At 36.6% G+C, this 26,120-nt stretch overlaps 5 protein-coding genes across 8 annotated transcripts; 2 read left to right on the top strand and 3 right to left on the bottom strand.

The window, feature by feature from the left end:
• Positions 1-114: 114 nt before the first annotated feature.
• LOC121781686 lies at positions 115-1,217 on the bottom strand. Its single transcript, XM_042179394.1, has 3 exons — positions 626-1,217; positions 467-573; positions 115-327 (listed from the first exon to the last, which is right to left on the bottom strand). The coding sequence occupies exons 1-3, from the start codon at positions 1,215-1,217 to the stop codon at positions 115-117; spliced, it is 912 nt and encodes a 303-aa protein (XP_042035328.1).
• A 2,586-nt stretch (positions 1,218-3,803) lies between these two features.
• Positions 3,804-7,678, bottom strand: LOC121780539 (probable methyltransferase PMT20). Of its 4 annotated transcripts, none has more exons than XM_042178119.1 (8): positions 7,510-7,678; positions 6,361-6,664; positions 6,136-6,284; positions 5,847-6,042; positions 5,332-5,542; positions 4,545-5,220; positions 4,389-4,466; positions 3,804-4,299 (listed from the first exon to the last, which is right to left on the bottom strand). In XM_042178119.1, exons 2-8 carry the CDS (start codon positions 6,640-6,642, stop codon positions 4,077-4,079), a joined length of 1,815 nt encoding a protein of 604 aa, XP_042034053.1. In that variant the 5' UTR covers positions 6,643-6,664; positions 7,510-7,678; the 3' UTR covers positions 3,804-4,076. The 4 variants fall into 4 exon arrangements, with proteins under 4 accessions (XP_042034053.1, XP_042034050.1, XP_042034052.1 ...); XM_042178116.1 differs by having other exon boundaries at positions 7,380-7,677; XM_042178118.1 differs by lacking the exon at positions 7,510-7,678 and adding an exon at positions 6,785-7,170.
• Positions 7,679-12,096: 4,418 nt separating this feature from the next.
• Positions 12,097-14,563, top strand: LOC121780804 (50S ribosomal protein L24-like). Its single transcript, XM_042178436.1, has 6 exons — positions 12,097-12,170; positions 12,281-12,346; positions 12,455-12,550; positions 12,907-13,010; positions 13,086-13,222; positions 14,279-14,563. The coding sequence occupies exons 2-6, from the start codon at positions 12,287-12,289 to the stop codon at positions 14,359-14,361; spliced, it is 480 nt and encodes a 159-aa protein (XP_042034370.1). The 5' UTR covers positions 12,097-12,170; positions 12,281-12,286; the 3' UTR covers positions 14,362-14,563.
• Positions 14,564-15,002: 439 nt separating this feature from the next.
• Positions 15,003-18,760, bottom strand: LOC121780698 (replication protein A 70 kDa DNA-binding subunit E-like). Its single transcript, XM_042178327.1, has 2 exons — positions 18,318-18,760; positions 15,003-17,726 (listed from the first exon to the last, which is right to left on the bottom strand). The coding sequence occupies exons 1-2, from the start codon at positions 18,602-18,604 to the stop codon at positions 15,281-15,283; spliced, it is 2,733 nt and encodes a 910-aa protein (XP_042034261.1). The 5' UTR covers positions 18,605-18,760; the 3' UTR covers positions 15,003-15,280.
• Positions 18,761-23,025: 4,265 nt separating this feature from the next.
• Positions 23,026-24,562, top strand: LOC121781685. The gene is made up of 2 exons (XM_042179393.1): positions 23,026-23,787; positions 23,960-24,562. Exons 1-2 carry the CDS (start codon positions 23,026-23,028, stop codon positions 24,560-24,562), a joined length of 1,365 nt encoding a protein of 454 aa, XP_042035327.1.
• The last annotated feature ends 1,558 nt before the right edge of the window (positions 24,563-26,120 follow it).

The raw sequence follows: 26,120 nt of genomic DNA, 5'->3' as shown, positions 1-26,120 counted from the left end.
GTGTTGTATGTTGAGTGGTTGCAGAAAAGAGAGAAAAAAAAAACAGGTTTTGTTTATCTATCGTACCGAAAGGTAACGTCACTTATTCGGTTAAAACTAACCGAGTAAGGGGTGTTACAGAATTGCTGTGAAAAAACCCAAATCCAAGACATTAGTGTCTGGAGAATTAGGAGGTTGGCAAATGATTTGGAATTTGAATCCATCTTTGTTTGCAATTGCCTGAAACTTTGAATCAGTGGGGCTAATATGTGGCTTTGCATTGTCTTGTTGAATGAGTATCTCCTTGCATACATTCGGTGGCCATTTAGACTTGATAGCTGGTATAATCTGTTCAAAAATTCTCTATGTGATGATATTGTACATGTCTGATAGAAAATCTATGAAAAAAATCAGTGTACCTTTTGAATTATGCAATCTCTCGTGATCGCCTTGTTGACTGATTGGATTGGCTTGGTCTCCATGGTACCTTTTGCTCTATTCTTTGAATTCCTCTTTGCTGGTTCCATAGTTGTGAAAGGAAATATGCCTTATTTTCCATCAAAAATGGTTTCTCCATCTTGTGTAAAGTGTGGTCTACACACAGCACACATAAACATAATCTTTGTGATGAATCTCTTTGACTTACATGATCTATATGGCTCATCCTCATCTGGCAGCAGGTAGTATCTATCTGAACTCTTAGTCATGTAAAACCATTTCTCATCAATATGCACTACATTGTGCATTGTGTTGTATTTAAGCTTACCATCGATTCTGATTGGTTGAATCTGGCTGAGACCCCATCTGAGCCGTGCTAATTTGTTCAAATCAGTAAGTACTGGCTTAACTGCACTTGTGTGTGGTCTGATCAGATCCTCCTTCTTCATCCTTCCTAATGTGCTCTTGCTAATTTCAAGTTTGCGAGCCATCTTACGTATGGTAGATCTTTCAAGCATACATAGTTGTCTTACCTTGTTAACATCAAGCTGCATTTTATCTTTGTGGTTGTATCCTCTAACACGATCTCGCACATTTACAGGTACTCCAAGCTCCATCTGCTCTTTTGCTTCTGCCCAGATTCTGTAAAGTGTCCTTTTGCATACTCCAAACTGTTGGGCAGCTTTTATAAGAGCTCCATGTCGTAGATGACCTGAATAGCTTTGTTGGAGAAGACTTTGAGCTATCAAATTTTTGGTGTCCACTCCTATAGTGCGTGTATCTCTCTGAGTTGTCTCCATAACCCAATGATGAATTTTTTCTGAGGGCAAGTGTCTAAAAGTTCTCTTTTTGGATGTATTTGATGCTTTTATAGATAGTGGCAACTCCAATCTCCCTCCAATATTTTCTGTACTTTTGCCTTTTGAATTTTTGGATATACCTCCAGAATTTTGGTAGGTGTACGTGTGGTTTTGGGGATTTCCCACCAAAAAATCCCAATTGAAAAGAAATTGGTAGATTATTTTTATGGATGAAGTGTTTTTTAACATTAAATGTTTGTTAAATTCTTTAATTACCGAGACTAAAATGACACAAAAAAGTTAAATATACCACTTCAGTTTATTCAATAACTAACAACAAAAATACAAATTTCAATGTGGGACCATACTCCACCACACATATCCATTTAATACAAAGTCAAACACATTTTCTTAAAACCCGAGCCCAGTCAAAAGGTGACAAAATATGGGGGACGGAGGGAGTATTATTTATTAAGATTTGTTTAAATTAACTTTTAAAATCTTATTTTGTTCGTGATAAGGCTCGTTTCATGCATGTATTCTGTGTTAAAACTACACCCAATTCTGTAATCTAACGTGCAATTGTGAGTCAGGTGTGTGCAAAGGCCCGCCATATTCAGAGAATGAACTGATCAGTTGGGCGGACAAGCGGATCAAGGAGGAGTTGTTTTGTTGCATAAACGGATCAAGACATAGCAATTGGCAGCAGCAGGAGAACCCGATTGGAAGATGGAGCGAAACACAAGAAAGATCCCCAAAAGCAAGGGCAAGAGTGACTTTTTCGGAGGATTGTTGCCCTAGGGATCGAGACCTCACACCTTCATATAAATGGAAATAGAGAAGGAGGAAGGAGACAACACTCAGTAGTCTTCAGTTCTCTCCTAGGGTTGAAATGGGGGCTCCCAACACTCCAAACTCCTGATTTCCGACACACACACACACACACTTGGTTCTTAGTTTAGTTTTAGTTTTAGTAGGGTTGGGTGTTGGTTTTCACACTTTCATTCTGGTGCTGTGATTCCGTTTCGAGAAGGGATGATGAAACAATCTGTTACTTTGTGTTTGTTACGTTTGGTTTTATGTTTTCCTTGTTGTTATTAGCTCTAGCTTTTTTGCGAAGTAAATTTGATGAATGATTTCCGTTTACCTTGTACTGTTCTATTCCCATGCATGAATTCTCTGATTCATCTATGATTTCCGAATTACGATGCATCTGTCGACTAAGTTTCTTGTTATTGTTAAATCTGTTGGATCTGAGTTGTTAACCTACGATTTCTGCTTGGTTGCGAAGAAATGTTGAATGGAATGAATTAGGATGTTTAGATCTGGTACATTGGAGTACAATAGAGTAGATCTGAGTTTGTTTACGTCGATTGAAGATGTGATTAGGCCTGATTTAGGTTTCGTAGTTGCTGATCTGATTGTCGATTTAAGATTTCTGCATGATTATGAGTAGGTCAGTTTATCTACGTGTGTAGTCGTCTTCTTTCTGTTTTAAATTGGAGTCAAGCGTTAGTTTTGTAGGTAGTTTCCTTATGCAAGTTTGTTAGGATTGAAATCCCTATAGATCTGTTTTACTCTGTTATCTGATTTTGGCTCTACGAGGAAGATGAGTTTGTTAGTAAAGTTTCACTTTATCGTACGTTTTGCTGAGCTCTGACACCAGCTCACTTGTATTCTGTTTGGCTATTTCAGGAAACCGTCGTGCAAGTTCCTCAGTTAGAATGAATTGATCAGTTTAATTTAGATAGTCTCTCAGTTTGTCCAAACCCTTAGTAATATCAACTTAACCCACTTGTAAGCGTTGCAGCAGTCATTCCCAACTTGTCCTCAACGAATGTAGAACACCCCCTCTCTGTGGGATTCGATCCTTACTTCCCTTTGCTAAGTAATAGTATTGTGAGTTAAGGTTTTGAAAGCTTTCGAGTTCCTCCGTTCGCACACTCAACAAGGCCAGAGTAGGTAGAAGTTTGTCAGGTTGTTCAGCCAGGTTATCCATTGGACCCGTCCATGGGACACGTGCAGGTGACAGAAGACGTTGTTCGACTGGATCCATTCGGAACTCTATCTTGATCAATCTGTAACTACCAGCTTGCGTTTATTTGGCGCGAATGATAAATAACGATAATATATCCGAAAAGGAGAACATAAGCTAGAGGCACTTTCAGTTCGCTCTTTTATTTTATTTTTTAAATTAATTTATTAAATATCATTATTTTTAAAATTATGTGTAATAAAACAACTTTATTAACTTGGGACTAATGAATTGGGTGGTTTTATGGTCGAATGGAGTATAAAATAGTCATAATACTAGTACTATAATACTAATAATTGTATAAGTAGTAGAATAAACGTTGAATGCCCTCAATTTTGTAGACATCATTCAATACATAAAAATGTTAAATTTTCTACTTATGCAATCTGGATTGGTGTTTAATAGTAAGAGTCAACTTATTTTCTAGGGGAAATTTGCTGTGCTGCGCATCATCAGCCCTTTACATATAACCATGTTATCAGTACATAATAACCAAAATCACGAATGCTAAATTAAATGTTACAAAATGCTAGATTAGAAGGAAGGGTTGGTTGATAGGAACACTACAATTGTAGAGTTTCAAAGTAAATAAGATACTACGTTATTGAATGTGCGAATACAATCCACCTTGTAAAAGAATATATATTTAAAAACTAGAATATTATAACTTGGCTATTGAATGTGCTAGTTCTTCTCCTTCTTGGGTTGAAAGATATGATCAAAATGGCAGTGTAGAACTTGTCTTTGTATGGATGAATATAATGTCTCCAACCTCTGTATGCAAATATGCTTCCATTGATCCCAACTCATCATTTCTCAAAGTATCATCTTGAGCTCTGCTTAGATGAATACCACAGCTTCTTCTGGCAGATCAAGATCTTCTCCTGCTCCGATCCGTATTCCGTTTCCTCCTTCCGACAACCCCATTTCATCCCTTTAGCCATTGTTGCCACAGCATCCACAAAGTAGCTCGATTCCCGGATGATAACATACCCGTTGGGACGGAGAATCCGGTCCATCTCCAGCAAAACATACTTCATCTCACACCTATATAGGTGCAACAAGTTTAAGACTAATGTAAATGAAAAAATGATGAAATCTCACCCTGATTCGAGTATAGCGTAGAATTTGCATACCTATGGCTTTCAGCAGTGAAAAGGCCATCGAGGTGAAGAAGATCGTACGTACGAGGATAAGTCGAGAAAGCTTCACACCTAGAAAAAAGGGCAGATCATCATAAGAAAAGGTGAAAAGATGAATATTATGATTGTAGAATGTGAATGGTATTTTACCAATCGTGATACGTTCCGATCAGTCCTCTGTCGTAGACGACGCCAAGTGTGTTGGAAGAGTAGGAGGATACGGTATTCATCACCCACAATGGAGCATCGATCAAAGCAGCAGCGAAGCCTCCATACAGAGTGTTCATGTCCATGACATTTCTGATCTTATCAGTTCCTATTGCAGGGACCAACTTCTTGTAGTGCTTCGCCCTCGTCTTCCATTTGCTGTCGTCATGCTTGAAAGCGCCATCGCTGCCACCACGGACATCAGAGACACGCTCGGGAGCAGTGTGCAACCGCTCGGGCCATTTGGCAAGGGAATCCAGTGCTATCTTCTTGTACTTCTGGTCAGGAACAACGGCACAGGGACGGATGGGAGTGTACCAAGCCAAGTCCGGCTCAGTGCCATCGTCGCACTTGGGGGGGTACGTATCTGGGGTTTCGAGCTTCTTGTAGCAGCTACTGTCTGATAATTTCTGCCAGACAGCAATGTCATCTTTCTTGTTGTACAATTTGAAGCACATTGATGTTAGCAGCTCTTGCAACTTCTCGTAATCTGTTTTCTGGTCTTCGATAGTGGTATTCCATCCTCTCCAGTGGTTCTCGTAGTTTACTGGTGGGCCGGAAAGCACCCAGAAACCACCAGGCCGGAGCATACGGTGCACCTCCAAGAGGTAGATTCCACCTAAGAATGATAGTAAGTGCAGTGTTCAGTCACTATGTTCAGCTAAGACGACAGAAAAATGGATGCATTTAAAAGATACGACAATGGAAAACAAAGGAACTGGTGAACTACCGAATTCAGTCCATGGAATGAGGCACCGAGAGCAGTGTGCCATGTCGAAAGAGCTGGAGGGGAAGGGAAGTCTCTGTGTTGATATGATGCCCAGCACTGCAGGAATTCCACGTTCGAGAGCAAACTGAACTTGGGCTTCGTGGTTATCTCTAGGGGCCAGAGAAACTGTGAGAATACCTCGGTCTAGTAAATCACCACCCCAGCTAGCCACCTAAACGAATCGAGCAAGAACAGTTAGACAATTTCTCAAGCAAAAATCATCCACATATCCTGATCTTGCTGGTGTGATTGCTATAATGGGAAACACCAACTTAATGAAACAGCAAGACTTGCATCTTGTGACATTTATGAATGACACGGAAATACTTTATAAAGATCAATTTGTTGATTCTGAAAGGCAGAATCGAGATATAATTACACCAATCTTAAGCAACTAACTAAGCAAGCAGATTCATAAACCAGACACGCTACATACTATGCATGGATGCTGTTGAAGAATATAAAGTCGGACTCACCCCACATCCGGTATCAATGGCTGTCCGAACCGTCCCATCTTTCATTCCTGGGATCAAGTCCTGCATCTTATCAATGTATTCACTGACACCGTTGGGGAACATAGTGCCACCACCAGGAAAGAGGAACTTCTCCCCTTCCTTCTTCAACCAATGCTGGTTAGACTTTTGTTTGTTGATCCAGTCATATGGCACATTCCTGAGAGGATCCAAATATCAAATGTATCAAATTTCCAACAATTACAACATCATAAACAGCTCTGAAAACAAGGTTTTTGTTGCTGAATAATACCTGTACCAACATTCGTCCTTGCTCTTCGGCCATCTAATAGGCAGCTTATAACCATCCGGAGGCGGGACTAAGCACTCCTTCTTCTCAAATACAGGAGGGCAATGGCGCTCCATGAACGAAAGCCGGTGGAGGCTGAACTTCTTCCACCTCTGCAAAAAAAAACATCACAATATCACAATGGCATTCCCAATTATCAAAATCTCACAAATAGAAAATGAAAATCACCTTAGGATCCGTGCACGGGGTGTAATCTTGGAAATCAGCAGGGCATTCGTCGAACTTCACAGCTTTGATCTGCAATGCCCCTGCAGCTGGAATTGCAGGCTTTTCCTTTGGATTCTCGGCCGCCTCAGCAACCTCGTTAGTTGCATATTTTTCTTTCTCCGAACAGAATATCCCACCCAAGTAGAATGAAAATCCACACAGCACCACAAACATAATTGCCATGGGAACTTTCCTAGAAACCTTATCATGCTGATGAATCGGTTTCCCATCCTTATGCTTCATCGTCTCGAGAACTCTCTACACACTGCACCAAAAAACGAAATCAATGATCTAAGAAATCAAAACCAGCATCATCACCGAATCCTCTGAATCATAATATATGCAAAAAAGACGACATAATTATGATAAAACTAATAAGCAACACCTCATCTATGCTATGGATCTTAACATGTAATACCTCCTCAAACAAAATCCAAAGTCAAAGAGAAACAAGAATATTTTTGATGATCCAACAATGTTACAATGGTCAAAGAGAATCCATTATGAACTGACTTTAAGCCTTGAATAAAAAAACAAGAATATTTGAAAGCAATGGAGACGCTTTAGACTTTTATGGGCATGATTTTCTACTTTGCACATGATATTGGGCCCAAAAGCTTTATGAATTCAGCCAACTTAACAAGGGACCCCTCCACCACTAATTTAGAAGGGGAACAAAATCCATCAATCTCACCTAACTGTGAACATGCAAAATCAATGAATATATAGGACAAACATATAGGCATCACAGAAACACATATCAAAGGAGAGAAAGTGAGTGATGAAAAGAAGTACAAACAGCTACACTTCAGTTTTTCTGTTTTCAACGATCACTCTCAGCCAACCAAAAGCAGAAGAAATTAAACAAAGTGACAAAAACACACCCGATTGAGAAGGGCGAATTAGTTAATCACACCCTACTGATAACGGAAATCCCCTAAAAAGATTCAATCTTTACTGATAATTAACAAATCTTTCACCTCAGATTCACCAAAAAGTGCAGTGTCCACCTCAGATCTGGCAGTGCAATGTCGGCTAGTAATTCCCAAATCAACAAAAATACAGAAACGAATTGCGAAACTAGTAGAAAAGTTTGCACCAATCGACTACCTTGTGCAACATAGGAGTGTGCAAAAGTAGTAGAAAAGGGAGCTCTCTAAATAGGTAATCAGAGAGAGCAGAGAGGTGAAGAGGATGAGGTATGGATGTGGGCTCACAGCATCACAACAAAACAGTTTATAGATAAAGAAAGATGCATGTGAACATTACATTTTCGATTTATCCGGGGACCAGGAAAATGGGTGGGATTCTATTTAAAGCTTTGCTGCTTATTTCGGGGGGAATTTTCGTATTTACCGTTACTGAGGGTGAAATTGGTCCAGTGAGAGGATTCCACGTGGCGTAAGTGTTGAAATCGAACTGTTCAAATGGATTGGGATTGCGCCGTCGGTAGGCGTTTTTGCTGAAATATATACGTATATTAAATGGGACCCACCACATATCCCCATTTATTAGCCGATCAGTTAAATGTTACGCTGCTTCACTGTATGTCACTATACTGAGTAATTTGGAGCTTATTTATTACTCCTATTTTATATTTTAAAAGGAGGTTCCTTTGGCAAGATTAAATCTTATGATTAAATATGTATCATGTTTGGTTTATAAGATTGAACTCTTCAACTTAATCCTAAATGGATAGTCTCATGATAATTAGTCATAGCCTCCCCCTCCAATTAAAATAATCCCACAACTTAATCCTAGATGGATAGTCTCATGATATTAGTCATAGCAACCGAACGCCACTTAAATATATACTAGTATTATATACTCCCACACGAATATACACCATTTCTTTTTAATCCGTCTTATAAGAATATGCACTCTTTTTTTAGTCCGTCCCACAAGAATATGCACTTTCTAATTTTGACTCATTCTCCATTAACAATACTTTAATTATTTTTTCTCTCTACATCTCTCTTACTTTAACAATTTTGCATTAAAACTCGTGTCAAACCCAAAGTATATATTCTTTAGGGACGGAGGGAGTAGTTCTAGTATTTTATTAATTTATCAAATCATACTCCCTTCAACAAAATAAGGCCACTTTTATTTTTCGTCCGTCTTATAAAAATATTTATTTTTATTTATAGAAAGTTCTCTCAAACTCATTACTCATATATATCAATTTATTTACAACTTATACTACTAGGGCATATCACTAAACACTAAAGATAATGTGAGTCTCACTATCTATTAACTCTATTTTAATTGTCATTATCTTCCTCTCTTTTACTTTATCAATTATGCATTAATTCTTGTATCATTCAGAATATTCTTATAATTTTTTGGAACTTTTCTCTTTTACTTTATCAATTATGCATTAATTCTTGAATCATTCGGAATATTCTTATAATTTTTTTGGAAGAGAAAAAGTATGAAGTAAGTAAATGGGGCAAATTGTAAGTTTGGTCAAGATCAACCCCATCGCTTAGCAAATCATACTACAACTTGACATATTTCTTTATTATCTCACCAATTTAAATTTGAGGAAAAATAATGTATGATTTGTAAGCTAAAAAACTTTAGCATTATCTTATACTAACTCCGTCCAATTAAGATGATAAATATTCCTTTTTTTAGTTTGTCCCAAATAAGATGACATGTTTCTTTTTTGGAAATTTTGTCTCCCAAATTAGTATAATCAACCACTTTTTCTTTGTCCAATTAAAATATCCTACTTTTTTTTCTCTGTCCATTTAATACTCACAACTATATTTTCTCTTTTTAATTAAACACGTCAACAAACAAGTCCTAAAATCTAGTGCTGACTAAGAAATATGTCATCTTAGCTGGACGGATGGAATACTATCTTATATTTTTTAATACTGAAGTCAAATAACTTTTGTGAGTGATATTAAAATCTGCAAAAATAACATAGATTTTTGACTTCAAAATCATAGGAGTACTGCATAATTCCCCCCATTAATCTAAATTAATATGACAATTGAAAAACAAATGATAAAGTTCATGACATTGGCTATATTTTAACGTAATGAAATTGATGGAGAATTTTATCAAAGTTCCAATTTGCCAAGTAATATCTCTGAATATATAATGCCACAATGGAACAATTAATTTGACATTTACTCATCATTGTACTATCCTTCACATAATGATATGAAGTATATTAGTTTTACTTTATCATACCAAAGTAAATGCATCAAATATATTATTCCACGTAGCAACATGTACTATGTCTCCGATATATCTCACAAATAAAACGAAATGGAACAGAATGAAAATCTTGAATTTCATGCATAGTATTTAGTCCTTGACGGTGCTGCAGATATATATTTAATGCTAATCACCAAAATAGTAAATTAAATGAATTCTGTTATCATGACCCAATTCATAAATAATTTCTTCCCTTTATTAAATTATTACTACCAATTAATATAGTTAGCATTTAGTGCCCTCCCCATGTTCGCTTCACATGGATTTTGACTTATTGTTTAATAACACGTCTTTTATTTATTTGTATATTTTTCTCTCTTTCATACCTCTATTTGCTTCAATATATAAAATAAATGCCAATTTTATTCTTCAATTTGTTACAGAAAATATATGCCTTTTAGTTTTTATACAATAAGTAAAATGGTTAGATGTATATAGAAGATAAGAAGATATCTATATTGATAAAAAAAAATTGAATGTTTTGGCTGAAGACAAAAATTCACGAAGATCGTATCAACTACTATCAACACAAAGGGACCAGTTTTAAAGAGCTTTTGGCTTGATGTTTTTCCTCTTTGGTCGGATATTTTTGTGGGATAACATTATCACCACAACTGTCTATACATTATATTCCAAGCAAAATAACCACTATTCATATATATTCTTATTTCACTTTCGAGTAAAGATCAAAACTGGTCCGGAATATATGCACATTTTATGATTTTGGTCTTAAATATTATCTTTTAAATTTTTGGATCCCAAACATTTTAACTCATATCACAATCGATCCAAAGTTAACTATTCCATCAAATATGCAACAAAATATAGTGACGGAACAAATCCGTCACTAATTGGGAGATTTGGAGATTCCCTGCGGCGGCAGCGGAATTAGTGAATAGCGGGAATAGCGAGGGAATCGCCTCCATGTAATAGCGAATTTCGGAAATTGAGTGATGAATTAGTGAATTACCGCAGTGATTGGGAGATTCCCGGCGCGGCGGAGTTAGGGTTGCGGGAGGCGAGGTCGGGGTTGGTGGAGAAGAGGAGGTACTCGACCCAGCCGACGTCACCGTTGGGGCCGATGACCTTGCTGCCGTAGCCGAAGGGGTTTTGGGGGGGGGGGGGGGATTTGGCCTTCTCCTGCGGCGGCAATTGGAAGAATTTCATGGCTTCGGCTTCCAATTTGGTGAGGAAATCCATGGAGATTGTGGTTGGTCACTTTGAAGAAACCCAGCTCCTTGAGGCGCGGAATCTCCCAATCTCCCAATTAGTGACGAATTTGTTCCGTCGCTAAATTTTGTTGTGTTATTTAACAACTTAATTTGGTCATAATCGGGGTTAAAAAAGGTTGACCGTTAAAATTTAACGGAATAGTTAACTTTGGACCGATTGTAATTCGAGTTTAAATGTTTGAGATCCAAAAATTTAAAAGATAATATGTAGGACCAAAATCATATAATGAGCTTCAGGAGCAGCTTTGCCTTTAATCTTCACTTTTTTATTCACATATTCCTAGCACTAATTTATTCTCCAAATTCCGTACGACCAAAGCCACATAATTAATTGATTTTACAGTAATTTGCTTAAAAAAAGGAGAGACGGAGAAGAGAAAACTATTCTTAAATAAATATTACTCGCATTACAAATAAAATTAAATAAAGGTAAACAAATTTACCCTCTTTTTGCAAAGAATATGTCTTCCCTAAAATATATGTATTTAGCCAAATAAAATAGCAAACCTCTATTTTTTTTCCTTCCTCCATCGTACGTAGCTTATTTACGCTTTCCCTTTCCCTTTCCCTTTCCCTTTCCCTTTCCCTTTCCCTTTCATTTAGGTTTGTGATAGAAGTATAGAAAATAAGTTTTGCATCACCGACATCGGTTGTTAATTTCATACTACTACTTTATTTCTTTTTTGCTAGTACACTACTTTAATTATACAGATCAAGAATTTCCTCCCTTTTTGACTTGACAATTAACATCTTTAGATCTATCATTATTTTCCAATTGTATTATATCCTCTATTTTAATTCTCGAGTTAATTTATTTCGAGAATTATATTTATTTTGAAATAAACAATAGAGTATTTTTTGGAATAAACTTAGCATTGGTAAAGAGTTGACTTTTGACTACGTAATCAGCATTCAGCAAGATTCGACAATTATATATATGATTACTTATTTTATTTTAATCCATATGGCAAACCTGAAGTTAAGTTAGTAAGTTCGTCCACTTGGATCAAGTTTGTGTTCTGATTGAATATTTACTTAAAATTGTGTTCATATTTAATCTTTATAGGTTGAATTAAAATTACATCAATCAATATGATATCAACACAATCTGCACATTTGCTAGCAGCCCAAACCAGAAAGACTTTTAAAAAACATGTAGTGGGCCGACCCATGATTAAAGCCCAATCTATTCGGCCCAAAGTTTAATCACCTCACATGGAAAAACCCCAATTCTGGAACAGCCCTCATGAGTGAAGACTAAAACCCTTTTTCATTAATTTGCGTTGCGCAATCTGAGACCTTCAGGTATCCATTCATCTTTTTGCTTATTGATTTCCAACCGGTTGCTAATTTGTAGAGTTTTTAGCTGTATAAATGATGTTTTGAACTAATTTCGAAAGCTGAAATCGGTGTAGGACAAAATGGGTTGGAAGTCAGCACAGAAACTGATTCATCACTGGAAGATTCTTAGAGGTGATAATGTAAGCTCACTGAAATCATGTGCTGCTTCTTCTGATTTTTTTTTACGAGTTTCGCTGTTTTTTGCCAGTGATTATTTTTTCTAAATTTTCCTTCATTATGATTGGCAGGTCATGATAATCAGGGGTAAAGATAAAGGGGAGACTGGTCTTGTTAAGCGCGTAGTTCGATCTCAGAATCGTGTTATTGTTGAGGGAAAGAATCTGGTAAGAAATTTGTATTTGATTGGATGTGATTTATTGTCCAGAACTTTGTTTGATTCAAGTGAAAATGCGAAACAAGCTTTCTCTCTAGCCATGTGTGGTTGTTTAATACATGAAAATAGAAAATTGGTGAAATTTCAATTGTACTGAGTGAACTCAAAGGAAAAAAAACACATTGCTGAGCTGATGTATGGCTCTTTATCCGGTTTTTGTTCGCGTCGCGATGCATCGCGCCGTTTTATGCCAAATTTGGTTTTATCTTGCTTTGGCGCTGATAGTTCATATCTCATATTTTGTAGCATTCTCTCAGTGTATCGATTCCTTACTTCACACGTTGTCCGATAATTATCTCCTTGCAGGTGAAGAAACATATCAAGCAAGGGCAGGGTCATGAAGGTGGAATTTTCACTGTCGAAGCCCCTCTTCATGTCTCAAATGTTCAGGTTGTCGATCCAGTAACAGGGTGAGATAATTTGCCTTTTGCTCGTTTTTTGTTGTCCCATGATAGTGGTGACTAACGATCTGCGTATGCCTGTAGGAAGCCCTGCAAGGTTGGAATTAAGTACTTAGAAGATGGTAGCAAGGTAAGAGTAGCAAGAGGCATTGGAACATCAGGATCCATAATTCCTCGTCCAGAAATCTTGAAGATGAGGACAACCCCTAGACCTACTGTTGGTAAGATTCTTGCTTTCTCTTCTGCATATTTATGCTCGTGCTTTTTTTTTTCAATTCATTTTGAGCTTGTCCCTGCGTATAGCCATATATATTGAACTTGCTGTAAGATGATTTTACTTTTCTCAAGACCAGACAAGATTTAATGGCTGAAGGCAGTCCTGAAACACACCTATTTGTGAGCGGATGCTCTAATTGTTATGCTTGAGTGTAGGGACATTGGTGATTTGACTGCAATATGCTGAACTGTAGCTGACAATGCTTAAAATTTGTAGCATGAATATGAATAGTTTCACTTTCACCTTCTCTTGGCTGAGTTGCTCACAACAAAAACGACAGTTCTCGCAGAATGCATTCAATAAGAGATGTCATGTCAATTAAGCAAATCCGATACTTCAAGTTACAACTTCAAATAGATGTACTCAGAATTTCACCTTCAATTTTTAATCTACAGTGTACAGTTATATTTGTGGAACTCTGAATCAGATATGAACTGCTAGAAATTTTCTTTGATTTTTCTATGTGGAATTTGCTTAATCCTGCCTTGTTTGAGTTGTATCTGCCTCCGGAGAAGGACACTGGAGGTGGATTGTCATGAATTATATTTAAAATTTTCTAGTACATGATATGCACGGTGCTGGGCCTTCATATACATATTTTTTTAATACTATCACTTCAAAGTTCAAACCCTAGAGAACCCAGATTGTGAGGAGAAGACAGAAAAATGTGAGACGTGTAGTCTGGGTATGGTGATTGAGACTCTAGTTTTATTTATGAAATTTTAGTGTTTTGCTCTTATCCCGAATGAGTGCTGATTTACCTATGTATGCCTGTAGGTTTGGTTTAATAGAGGCAGTAATTGACAATAAAATGAGCAACTTGTAAATAGGTTTAGCTGTTTAGTACTGTTCAATTTTGTCAATTGCTAACTCACAAACTAATAGATAGTCACTACTTGAATATGATATCACATAATATGCCTAGAGCTATCTAATCCTTTATGGATCCTTTTGTGCTTGAAATCAGTTCTTTTGCTCATTCTCGTATCTTATTCTACAGTCGGTCCCAAGGACACTCCGATAGATGTTGTTCTCGAGAAGACTTATGATCCTACAACTGGAAAGGGAATGCCAGATCTTTAAGCATCTATGTCTACACTGCCCGCAAAGGAAAGCATCTGATGGAACGGTGGTCCTGTTAGCTAGTATTCACCATCAAACTCACAGTTCCTAGTTAGATTTCTAGCTTGGAGCATAGCTAGTTGGAAATTTGGTAATTTCTTCTGGCGCTGATGCACCAATTGCTAATTGACTTGCCACCTTAATAAAATATTTGTTAAGATGATGTTTGGTTTCCTAGATAAAATAGTACTAACATATAATTTAGGATTGAGTCTTGAGATTATTTTAGTTGTTAGAGTTGGCTATGACCAATTATCACGTGATTATTCATCTAGGATTGAATTGTGGGAGTCAATCTCATGAACCAAACATACTATATATTTATTCTCGAAATTACAATTTTGCAAACCTTACAGTCACCAAAAAGTACATTGAAAAAAATGATCAAATTCAAGGATTGTGTTGTCTTTGTTGAACTTTTCAAATGTCTAGATACGATTTTACCTAATTTAAACTCCATAAAAATTTTAAAAAAATATAAAAATTCATAAATTTTAATGTGAGCTGCAAGATGGATCAAAACTCATGATTTTTCTATCAATAAAACCAATGAAAATTGATTTGAACCTTAGCCCTGTAACCATAATTCGCTTATAAAAAAATGATGGTGAACCAGAAGTTCCTTAAGACGAAAAATCTAAACAAATTATTCCACAAAAGAAAGGATATGACTAATTTACAAAGCATTTTAAGCAGTACATTCGTAACAAAACCCATAGCCAACAAGAAGCCAGAGCCATTACATGATGATGGTTTCTTCACAGAAAATTAAAACACATGACTTGAAAGCCTGCTTCCGCCCAAAACAAAAATATTTAATTTCATAGAGGCAATCCTTGTGTTCGAAAAAAGCTATCATCAGCCAGTAGAATCTCAGTACTCACCCCCCCACATACTGCTTCGATGCCATTCCGTATCTCCCGGAATTAGCATTATTGCTCCCATAAGCAGGACGAACATTGCTAACACCGGGGCAGTCCTTCGCCCAGTGCCCAGGTTGATGGCATTTAAAGCAGTCAGGATTGGCATTATTGCCCCCATAAGCAGGAGGAACATTGCCAACATTAGGGCAGTCCTTTGCCCAGTGCCCAGGTTGATGGCATTTAAAGCAGTCTCCAGATGCACCACCACCACCACCACCAGCCCCAGGCGTCGCCCTATTGCTAAAGCCAGTTGGCCCAGTTCCATATGATTGTCCAGCACCAGTCATTAGGCTTGGGCAATTTGCAGAGCTATGCCCGGAGCCACCACAGCTACCACAACTTGTATACATTCCAGTCGAACCGGTTGAAGGATATCTCGAGCCACCATACTGGTTACCATATTGACTCATACTTGCACCACCGTCTCTAGCCACATTGCTAGTAACTCCACTGTAATTCATAGCTGCAACAGTTTCAGGTTGTCTGCTTCCACCAAATCCACCACTAGTCAGCCCGGATACTGCTGACATACCTTCACTCTTAGGAGGTAGTGAACCTAAGTCATCATCTTTTAATTTAGACACCAAATCAAGCAGATACTTGGTCTCTGTTGGGTAGTTAACCTTATCTGCTCTGACAACTGTTGACTTAACCCGCTGTTCATCGCTGAAAACCTCTTCTTTCACTTTCAGTTTAAAGATAAATTTTGTAAAAAGGACATCATGCACCAGCTCAGAGAATTTATCATCATCTTGTTCTTCATATTTCATGTAGTACAGCTCTTTGGCAGATCTACCCATTATCTCCTCTCCGGTCTCCTGAAATGCAGTCACATATGTTAAGCCAGTGTGATCCTGGATTTGCATCTGGAGGATATACCTATAATCACACTCATCAACTGACTGGTCACATCTCTCACAACGCCATTTCCCATCTCCATTGTTAGTAACCTTTTTGTTGCACTGTCGATCTCCAATCATGACTGGACATGCAGTATAACAAAAGTTATCAACTTTTATGAATACTATTGAGGCAGATACTGTGATCCAATCTGGCTTCTCAGAGGTCCCTAACTTTTCATCTTTGATCTGAGATATGGTTTTGCGTACATCCACACGGGCTGGGCCTGATTCCTTTGAAAGAGATATAGCAGGTGTGTCCTTACCATTGCTATCGAACCAAGTTTTAAGTTTCTGAACCTCGGGAAAATCAGGCTCTATAAACAACTGAGTACTGGATATGGTGCCCACAGATTTCCCATTGAAATCATTAACCCTACCAGATTTCACTGCCAAAACAGGAAAAAGGCCAGAATCGCACATGGATTGTAGCTTTTGTCCTTCAGCGTTGCAGAAGTTTCCCCACAAAGTCAACTCAACACTTCTCCCAGACATATCCTTCAATTGGAGAGTTCTTTTTTGAGTTTCAGTACCATTTTTCCTCATTATAGAGCTGGGTGGATTGATTGAAGAAACAATAGCAATCAAATCCAAAATACTGTTGTTGTCCAGACCTTCAATATCACTTATGGGGCGGAAATGAAATTGCTGCTTTGGGATGGCCCTATCATCTTCATGACAAGGTTGCACAGTTGATGTACTATCCAGCATTATCTCATGATCATTGCGTAGGTGGTTAAATGCTTTCTGTGCAGGTTTCAGCGTTCCTTTGGAGATCAAATAAACCCTACCAGGCTCAATTTGTTGATAAAATTGATCCGCAACAGCATTGAAGCAAGTGACCCTTATTTCTCCACCATCAGAATCAAGCAGATCGAACGAGAACACTTTTCCATCACCTCGAGGATTGCTGTACAGCCTGAGTTCACTTTTTGCTGTCACTCTGGCCTTAATTGTCCACCTGCCTTGATACGGATTCAATGCTGCAATTGGTATTATTCTTGAAGGAGCTTCATTTTTGGCAATTGGACCTCTATTTGAATAGATTGGAGACGGCTGCTGATGCAATGAACTAGGCGGGCAGGCATAATTGTTAAACTGAGCTCGTGGAATGCCGGGACCAGCATCAGGTTTGGGATAGGCTGAACCAGGTTCAGGTCTGGGAAATACTTGCGCCGCATTTGGAGGGCTATATCTACCCGGATTCATATTGCTAGGAAAAGAACTACCATAAGAATGTGTGCCAGCATTGTACTCTTCCCCTGACTGTTGAAATTGGGCTCCAGCAGGACCAGCACCCACAGGTGGCATTGGAGAGGAAATGCTAAATGATGACTCGGCAGGGAAAGCTGGCTGATTCATCAGCTGACTTGGTGCAAATGGTCTGGTTACAGCAGGGCCAGGGGCAGGGACAGGACCATCACCATTCACTGGATACTGATTTGGTTGACCAATCTGATCACATTTTCCAACTATCACATCTAGATCAATGATGATAATAATCCTGCACAATGCCAAAATATGGTTAAGGAGCTTAAAATAAAACTACGACCGCACAAGAAAGATGGAGTGTAATGAAATTATGCAGATACTACACCTACTGAAAAACACTAAACATGAATAAATAAATTAATTAAATATGTAAACTTCTATTTCTTTGCATGCATATGGATCGATAGATTGGGGACTAAAACACCTAGTATTCATTTGGTTTGGCCTCTACAGAAAAAAGTTTAAAGCTCAACCAAAAATATGAAATCTGAAACAGTATCAATATCTGAAGTAGGAACTGGAACTAAGCTGTTCATATTCAAATGAAATTGCTCCGTTATAATTTAGCACACACCAATCTGTTCACAAATATATGAAAAGCAAGTGCAGCAACTTCAGATTCAAAGGCGAAAAACGAAGCAATCAAATGTCACCAAAACTCGATCTTGATAGTCAAATCTAATATTTTCCTCGAGAAATAAAACAGAAATGCAACTACAAAGTCTGATTCGATGCATAAAATCAACATAGCCAGGGCACAAAATAATAACTTCAATTTCAATTAAAAAAAAGGAAAACACAACATAAATTGAAGAATACTGACTTGCGATTCTGGACAACGTTGCAGACGAACTGCGTCAACCTAACAACAGATCCATTCTGCAGATAATTGGATTTCACCAATTCATTGCGCTGGGTGGCCAGCATTCCTTGCTGAGTGAAATCGCCATCGGAGAGAAGGACGCGGTAGCGCTCTGCGGTCTGATTCTGCGTATTGACGAGGCGCACACTGACGACCTGCAGCACCGGCTTGAAGTTGGACTTGTCGGCGTCGGCGGCGTCGCTGGTCATGAAAGCTATTGCGCCTTGCGTCAATTTGACCGAATCCATGTAGAGGCTGTAGGGTTTGGATTTGGGAAATTTGTTGGTCGCGTGCGTGGAATTGGAATTGGAATTGGAATTGGAGTGAAATTGGGGGAGGTGAAGAGATTTTAAAACCCTAAGGCAGAAACTGAAATGAGGAAATGGGCGCCAAAGGATGAAATATTTTTGTAGTGCGTATCAAGGAAGCAATTGCCTACTTCTCGAATATTCATAGTATCTATACCGAGCCAATTAGGGAGCATAGCATAAGCATCGTAATTGTTTTTAATCTGAATTTTAAATCCAATTAAGAATACACCTATTTAGTACTATTTACTCTTGCAATCAATATTAATAATGCAGAGTTTTATGTCAGGTTAGTGGGTGTGTTTGGTTTTTCAGGATTAATTTATTTGAGATTGTCAAATGTATATCATTCGTCATTACAGTTAATGCATACTAATTTGGCTTCCCAATTATAGTCCAACCGATTTCATTTTTGGCAAATAAAATAATGTATAAAATTTATTTTATTTTATTTTCTCTTCGATTTCATTCTTTATTTTTAAATACTTTAGTTAACTCCCTAATTAGTACTCTCTCTATCTAAAAAAATAAAAAAAAATTTGGACGGCATGAGAAATAATGTATAATTGATAAATTAAAAGTGATTAAAATAAATTAGTGGTAATGATATCCACATTATTATTGGTGTTTAATGTTGGATTCTAGTGGTATAAGTTGTGAATATATTGATTTATATGTGTAAAAAGAATATGGAAGAATTTTATATAAAAAGAAATGAGATATTTTTATGATACCAACTTAAAAAAATGTGTTTATTCTTATTGGACAAAGGAAATAATTTTTTTAAATTTCATACTTGAAACAGAATGAGAAGAGTATAAATTTGGTTTGAGAATATTAATTTAGTTAGAGGTGTGAACCCAAGGCTCGTACTGTCGTACACAGATACTAATTTAATTTTCACGAGATAAATAGATAAAATAAGTAAAAGAGAGAAAAATGTGGAGAGAATAAAGTAGAAAGTGAATAAAGTAGAGAGAAAAAAGTAAGATAGAGTAAAGTAAGAAAGAGAAAATAATTACTATATATGGAAATGACTCAACTATGATGAAACTTCCTGAAATGGAAAAATGACTCAACTATAACGAAACAGAGGGAGTATATTTTTACAAAAACTAATTGAACTACGAGTATAAATTCCATGCTGAAGCATAGACTGAACCACGAAAGAATAAAAAAATATTTTACGATTGTACGAGATTGACTACTCCGAGGTTCTATTTGAAATCATTTGTTTCTTCCTTTTGCTTTTCCTTAATCATTTGTTTCTTCCTTTTGCTTTTCCTTTTCCTTGATTTGGTAGATGTACAGGAGAAAAAGGGCCTTCGAAAATGCATTAGTAATAAATGAATAAATGTGTTATTTCAAAGACTAGATTTTCTACAACAATAAATAGATCAAATTAAAATTAAGTTGTTTTTTGGATTATCTCATTCTTCTCATGCAAATATTATAAATTGCTTCGGTTCAGAGGTATACGTCGATCAGGTATATTAAATAATCGCAAGTTATACAGTCTAACTTGTTTCGAACTTCTTAATAATTTTGAAAAAGTATCAATTATATAATTTTAAAAGATATCACTCATTATCCATTGACTTGAACTTTTGACATGGTTAATGTAAGTCATTTGTTTGGTGGTGGTGGGGGAGAAGTAAGGTGTAATGAATACAAGTAATATATAGAAGAACTAATATACCTTGGAGGAAATATTTGAAATGACATTTTGTAGATGTAAAATGATTTAGGAGATTTGGTTCCATGAGAAATTAAGAAACACTTCACTTTCAACTTTAAATTAAGCAAAATGATAGTACAATATACTCATATATGTATAGGCATTTCTCGCACATTCTAGAATTCTCTACTTAATCCTTTTATGTTCGATATATCTAAATTTTCTTTATACAAATCCTGATATATATTTTATTATATAGTATTTAAATGAGAATTCTGTATAATTTTATACCTACACAATTTTATTTTTTTATAAATAAAACTACATAATTATAGAGAATTCTACTACAACTTACAATTCTCTATTCTATACTAATATTTTATAAAAACCTAAATATTTATTAGATAATATTAACATTTAGAAAATGTTATATATTTCTATATCTAAATTCATCTACATACAGATAATACTATTACTACTACATATAGATAATCCTATTTTATTATATTCAAACACGGTAAATATAAATGAAGGAGCTTACATGGAATAATATATATGCATCGTAGCCACATATGTTTTACTCTTACTTTTAGTTACGGGAAGCTCTACGCATCTTAAATTCCTGTAGTGGCAAATGCTCTCAAGTCTCAACACCACCAATTCCTTTTTCCACAAGAATTTATACTCACATTTCTAATTAAGTACATTTGATATTTCGTTATTAAACAGACTTGTCATTGATTAACCTTTAATGGGATCAAGTGGTGATTTTTGTGATATGGGAGGCCCGTGGCTTAATACAATAAAATAAATCTATAATTATGTCATGTGGTGTAATATATGCCGTTGATCACACTAATCTAAAAGCTCTAGTTTGACCTTTGTTTTTATATGAGTATTGATTTAATTGATGCATTGCATTTATGTTGAACCAAATGCAATTAAGAATACTAATTAATTACTCTGGCAATCCATTCGTCTCATTATTGTTGAGACATATTTTTCTGATCGTTAAATTATAGTAATTGAGTTATTGTTATTTTTCTTAATAACAACATAATTAGTCTGATCGTTAAATTATACTAGTAATTGAGTTATTTTTATTTTTCATAATAACAACATATTTAGTCTTTCTTATTTATTATCTCATAACTCATTCTTTATTTACACAATTACTTTATTATAGTTAACTTCCTAATGATCATTTTGTTAAATTAGTTTGAGAATACTCGATACTATTATTTTGTCAGCAGTGTGAGGCCAGAGACTCAACTCAATACTTAGTCTGTTAGTGTAAAATGTAAGTTTATTTTTTTTAAAACATATAATGCTCACTTTTGAATTATGTAAGAATTGGAATGACGCTATATATAGAAAATGTATTTACACGCGGAACTTTTTTCCTTGAATCTGGTATGTATTTCAGTCAAGTTAACTTTTATCTTCATAAAATACGTGTTAATGTATATGTATTTTTGTTATATATATGGAAGATATGATTGATATGTTAATTTTTCTACAAGAGCTATTGTCATTATAATTTTTTTCTTAATTTGTTATAAATATACCGGATATGATTGACATCATAGATGTGATTGTCATGATATATTAATCTCCAATATGTGATTGGTATGATATTTTATTTTAATTAATGTAGTTTTCAAAATTAAGAATCTTTCTATGTTCTACTAGAATATTATGCTAAGTTTGTAATTAAATTTCTTAATAAGTTTGAAAAGGGAGTTGACAAAATTTAAATTATAGAAATCATTGATTCCTTTATCAATTGTTAAAAATTCGGCAAATCATAGATTCCTTTATCAGTGGCTTGATTAAAGATACATACATTCATAGTTGAATCAATGAGATTATTTTGTATAAATTAAAATGGTAAGCTATATGTATATAATTCGCTCAACACAGCTAAGGAGTGTGTATGGGATTATATTAATATGCTTCTTACACAACCTCCTCTTCTGTTATTATGGGATCTTCTTCTACCATTGTTAAATTCTCACTTATTCTTACATTAAAAATTTTGGTGGTGGCCAACGCTCTCAACAACACAACCAATACATTTTCCCACAAGGCTGACTCTTTCCCAATTGACACCAATTTCATATTTGCTTCTCCACTCCCCAATTGGCCTCAAGGTATAAATACTTCATTGATTTTGATATACACATGAGCTACACATAGTTATGATACAGTCATGCCGTTTGGTAGGATCGATATCGTGTTATCTAGCCTAAAATAACTTAAAATGTGTGTATTATCAATGATCAGATTGTGATTTTGCAACGGCAGCTTTGGCCTAATTTTTGTCTAATTCAGTACATTTGATACACATGAGCTACACATCGTTATGAAACAGTCATTAGGGCCGTTTCCTAGGGCAGATATGAGTTATTTGACTTAAAATGATCTGAAATGTGCGTACTTTCATGATTAAGTAGTGATTTTGCAACGGCAGATCACCGGATCGAGTTATTTGGCCTAAAATGTCTTAAAATGTGCGTTCTTATCATGCTTAGGCGGTGATTTTGCGACGGGAGAGCTTGATCTAGGAGGCCTAAAAGTGCAACAAATATCCGAATTTCATAAAATTTGGTCGACCGAAGGAGAAGGCCCAAACGACGAAATCGCAACATTTTTCGAACCATTCATCCCAGATGGTTTCTCAATGCTCGGCAGCTACGCTCAGCCGAACAACCGGCCGCTTTTCGGCTGGACTTTGGTGGCCAAAGCCACCGATAATTCATCGGATATTCTGAAGCAGCCGACTGATTACGCTCTAGTCTGGTCCAACGGTAACGCCTCCATCTTCAACCCCGCCTATTTCTGGCTCCCAATTCCGCCCGAAGGTTACAAATCGCTCGGCCTCGTCGTCACCACCTCCCCGGGAAAGCCATCCCTAGACAAGATCAAATGCGTTAGATCCAACTTCACCGCCGATGCAGAGATAGACGACTGGATTTGGGGAAATGTGTATGGATTGAGGCCTAAAATCAGAGGCGCCGGCGCGCAGGCGGTGAGTGTAGGCGCATTCTCCCTCCAAAGCGACGCCGTTTCGTTGTCTTGTTTGATCAACACGAATCCTAACTACACAACCGGAAAGCTGAATGGATTTCAAATGGAAACCTTATTTCAAGCTTATGCACCCTACATTTATTTCCACCCCAAGGAAAAATACCTCCCTTCATCAGTTGAGTGGTTTTTCAACAACGGCGCTTTGCTATACACGAAAGGGCAGGAATCGAACCCTGTTGGGGTTGAGTCGAAGGGTCTGAACCTCCCTACGGGAGGTTCAGACGACGGCTTGTACTGGCTTGACCTCCCGACCGAGGATGAAGCCAAGGATAGAGTTAAGAGCGGGGATTTACTAAGTGCGGAAGCGTACGTCCACTTCAAACCGGTTCTCGGTGGGACCTTCACCGATATTCAGGCAAGGGCGGAGCTACATGGCTTTTAAGTCACTTCAAAAATTTTACATCCATACTATTTTTTACTTTAAATTTGAACATTTATTTCAATTCCCCTAAATGCCCCTTGATAATTGTTTAAATTATTCCTCTTGCCCCTACTAAATTAAATTCTTGGCTCTGCCCTGTATTCAGGTGTGGATGTTTTATCCTTTCAACGGCCATGCGATTGCGAAACTAGGGTTTATAAAAAAAAGGTCGCTCGGGAGAGCCGGAGAGCACGTGGGTGACTGGGAGCACGTGACGCTGCGCGTCAGCAACTTCGACGGCGCTCTATGCAAAGTCTACTTCTCACAACACAGCGGCGGGAGATGGGTCGATGTAACTCAGCTGCAGTTTCAAAGCGGGAATAGATTTGTGTGGTACGCTTCGAGGAATGGGCACGCCGGGAACTACGAGGCGGGAACGTTTCTGCAGGGGCCCGGGAATGGGGTCGGGATACGAAACGATTGGGAAAAGAGTGATAAGGTGGTGGATACAGGGGCGAGTTTCGTGGTGGTGGCGACGGAGTTGGAGGCGGAAGTGGTGGCGGAGCCGGTGTGGTTGGGGTATGAGAGGAAATGGGGGCCGACGAAGGATTACGATACGGCGGCGGAGGTGAGGAGGGCGAAGAAGTGGCTGCCGGGAGAGTTGAAGAAGGCGCTTGAGGGTTTGGTGAAATTGCTTGATGAATTATTTGGGATGGAAGGGCCCACGGGGCCTAAGCTCAAAAATAATTGGAGTGGGGATGAGTTATAGTCTTTTTGAGTTGTGTTTTGCATTTACAATTCATTATCTCATTATATTTTTTTTAAATCCGAGCCAAATCAAAAATGATTTTTTTATTGGCAAATTAACAGAGGGAGTATAGCGGTGAATGTGATTAAGGGAGATCATGCTAAATTTTACTCCGCATAATAATGAGTTTGCATGTATATATTTAAAATAGTAAATAGTGTAGATTGCAAATTAGAATTTTGAAAAATTAATTAGAAAATGATATTCGTGGAAATTGATCTTAATAAAATTGTCATGCATCAATTCGAACAGTTTGATATTCAATTCTAAAATTAATATGTGATCTTAATAGGTTCAATCTAGATCACAATCTTTCTATATAATCCGTGAATAACAAGAGACCAATTTTCGTAATCTTATTCCTCTTTTATTCACCAATTTGAACTTGTCGTGTTAAATAAAATCACTTTCTCGCAGCTCTCTCCCTTTTATTGATGACGATTTAAAACGGGCGCTAAATGAAAAATTTCTCTCTCCCTAATAATTAACGTTTGAATTCTCAGCATGGATACTGCATTAAATTGGTTATTTAATTTAGGCGTATCTTCCACTTTTTTAGTAAGGCATTAAGCCACGTCAGATTCTTTTAAAAAATTAGTCGCGTGGAGCTTTCTTAAAACGACCAATTTTTTAAGAAAATATTGTCCATGCTTAGTCAAATTACTAATTTCGTAACGAATTGCCGCTATTTCTTTTTCACCAATGCTTTTTTCAGACATTCTCTATAGATTTAGTTGTTCATAATTAGCGCAACATATGTATCATTTATATAATGGAATAATATTTTGTGTTTATTATAACAACCAGAATTGGTACCTTAAGGTGACAACAACCGAGTCTCATCATGTGATTAGTGTTGTACCCACCAATTCGTCATTTGTGATATTTATCAATTTCTTTAAGTTGGGAAAAGTAGGGTTTGAGAACTAATCAACCCTCGGTCAGCTATAAACTTTAATTGTTGTAGTACTATCAAAGGCAATATGTGTCACCGCTAAGTAATTTAAACAAATATACCAAAGTAATTAAATTGGACTAAAATGTTCAAACAAATGAAGCAATAACTGTAAAATTACGGATAAATATGGATTCAAACATAGCTCATTATTCATTCATATATATTATATCTTTTAGGATTTAATTAGTTCATGAGATTGAATCTTACAACTTTATCCTAAGTAGACAATTATATGATAATGAGTTATAATCACCCTTATCCAACTAAAATAATCACACAACTTAATCATAAATGGATAATAAGTCGTAATCACCCGCATCCAACTAAAATAATCATACAATTTAATCATAAACGGATAATGAGTCATAATCACTCTCTTTCAACTAAAATAATCACACAATTTAATCATAAATGAAAAACAAGTATAATGATAATGAGTCTAGTCACCCTAACTCCTCCTATTAAAATAATTACACAATTTAATACTAAATAGATATAGTCATACCAACTGAATGATACCTCGGTATACGATTATTTTTCCACGTACAATTGGAAAAGAAG

This window comes from Salvia splendens, chromosome 20, assembly GCF_004379255.2.
Source record: "Salvia splendens isolate huo1 chromosome 20, SspV2, whole genome shotgun sequence".
NCBI lineage: Eukaryota > Viridiplantae > Streptophyta > Magnoliopsida > Lamiales > Lamiaceae > Salvia > Salvia splendens.
The sequence above is the reverse complement of the archived record's forward strand: the minus strand, read 5'-3'. Positions and strand labels throughout refer to the sequence as shown.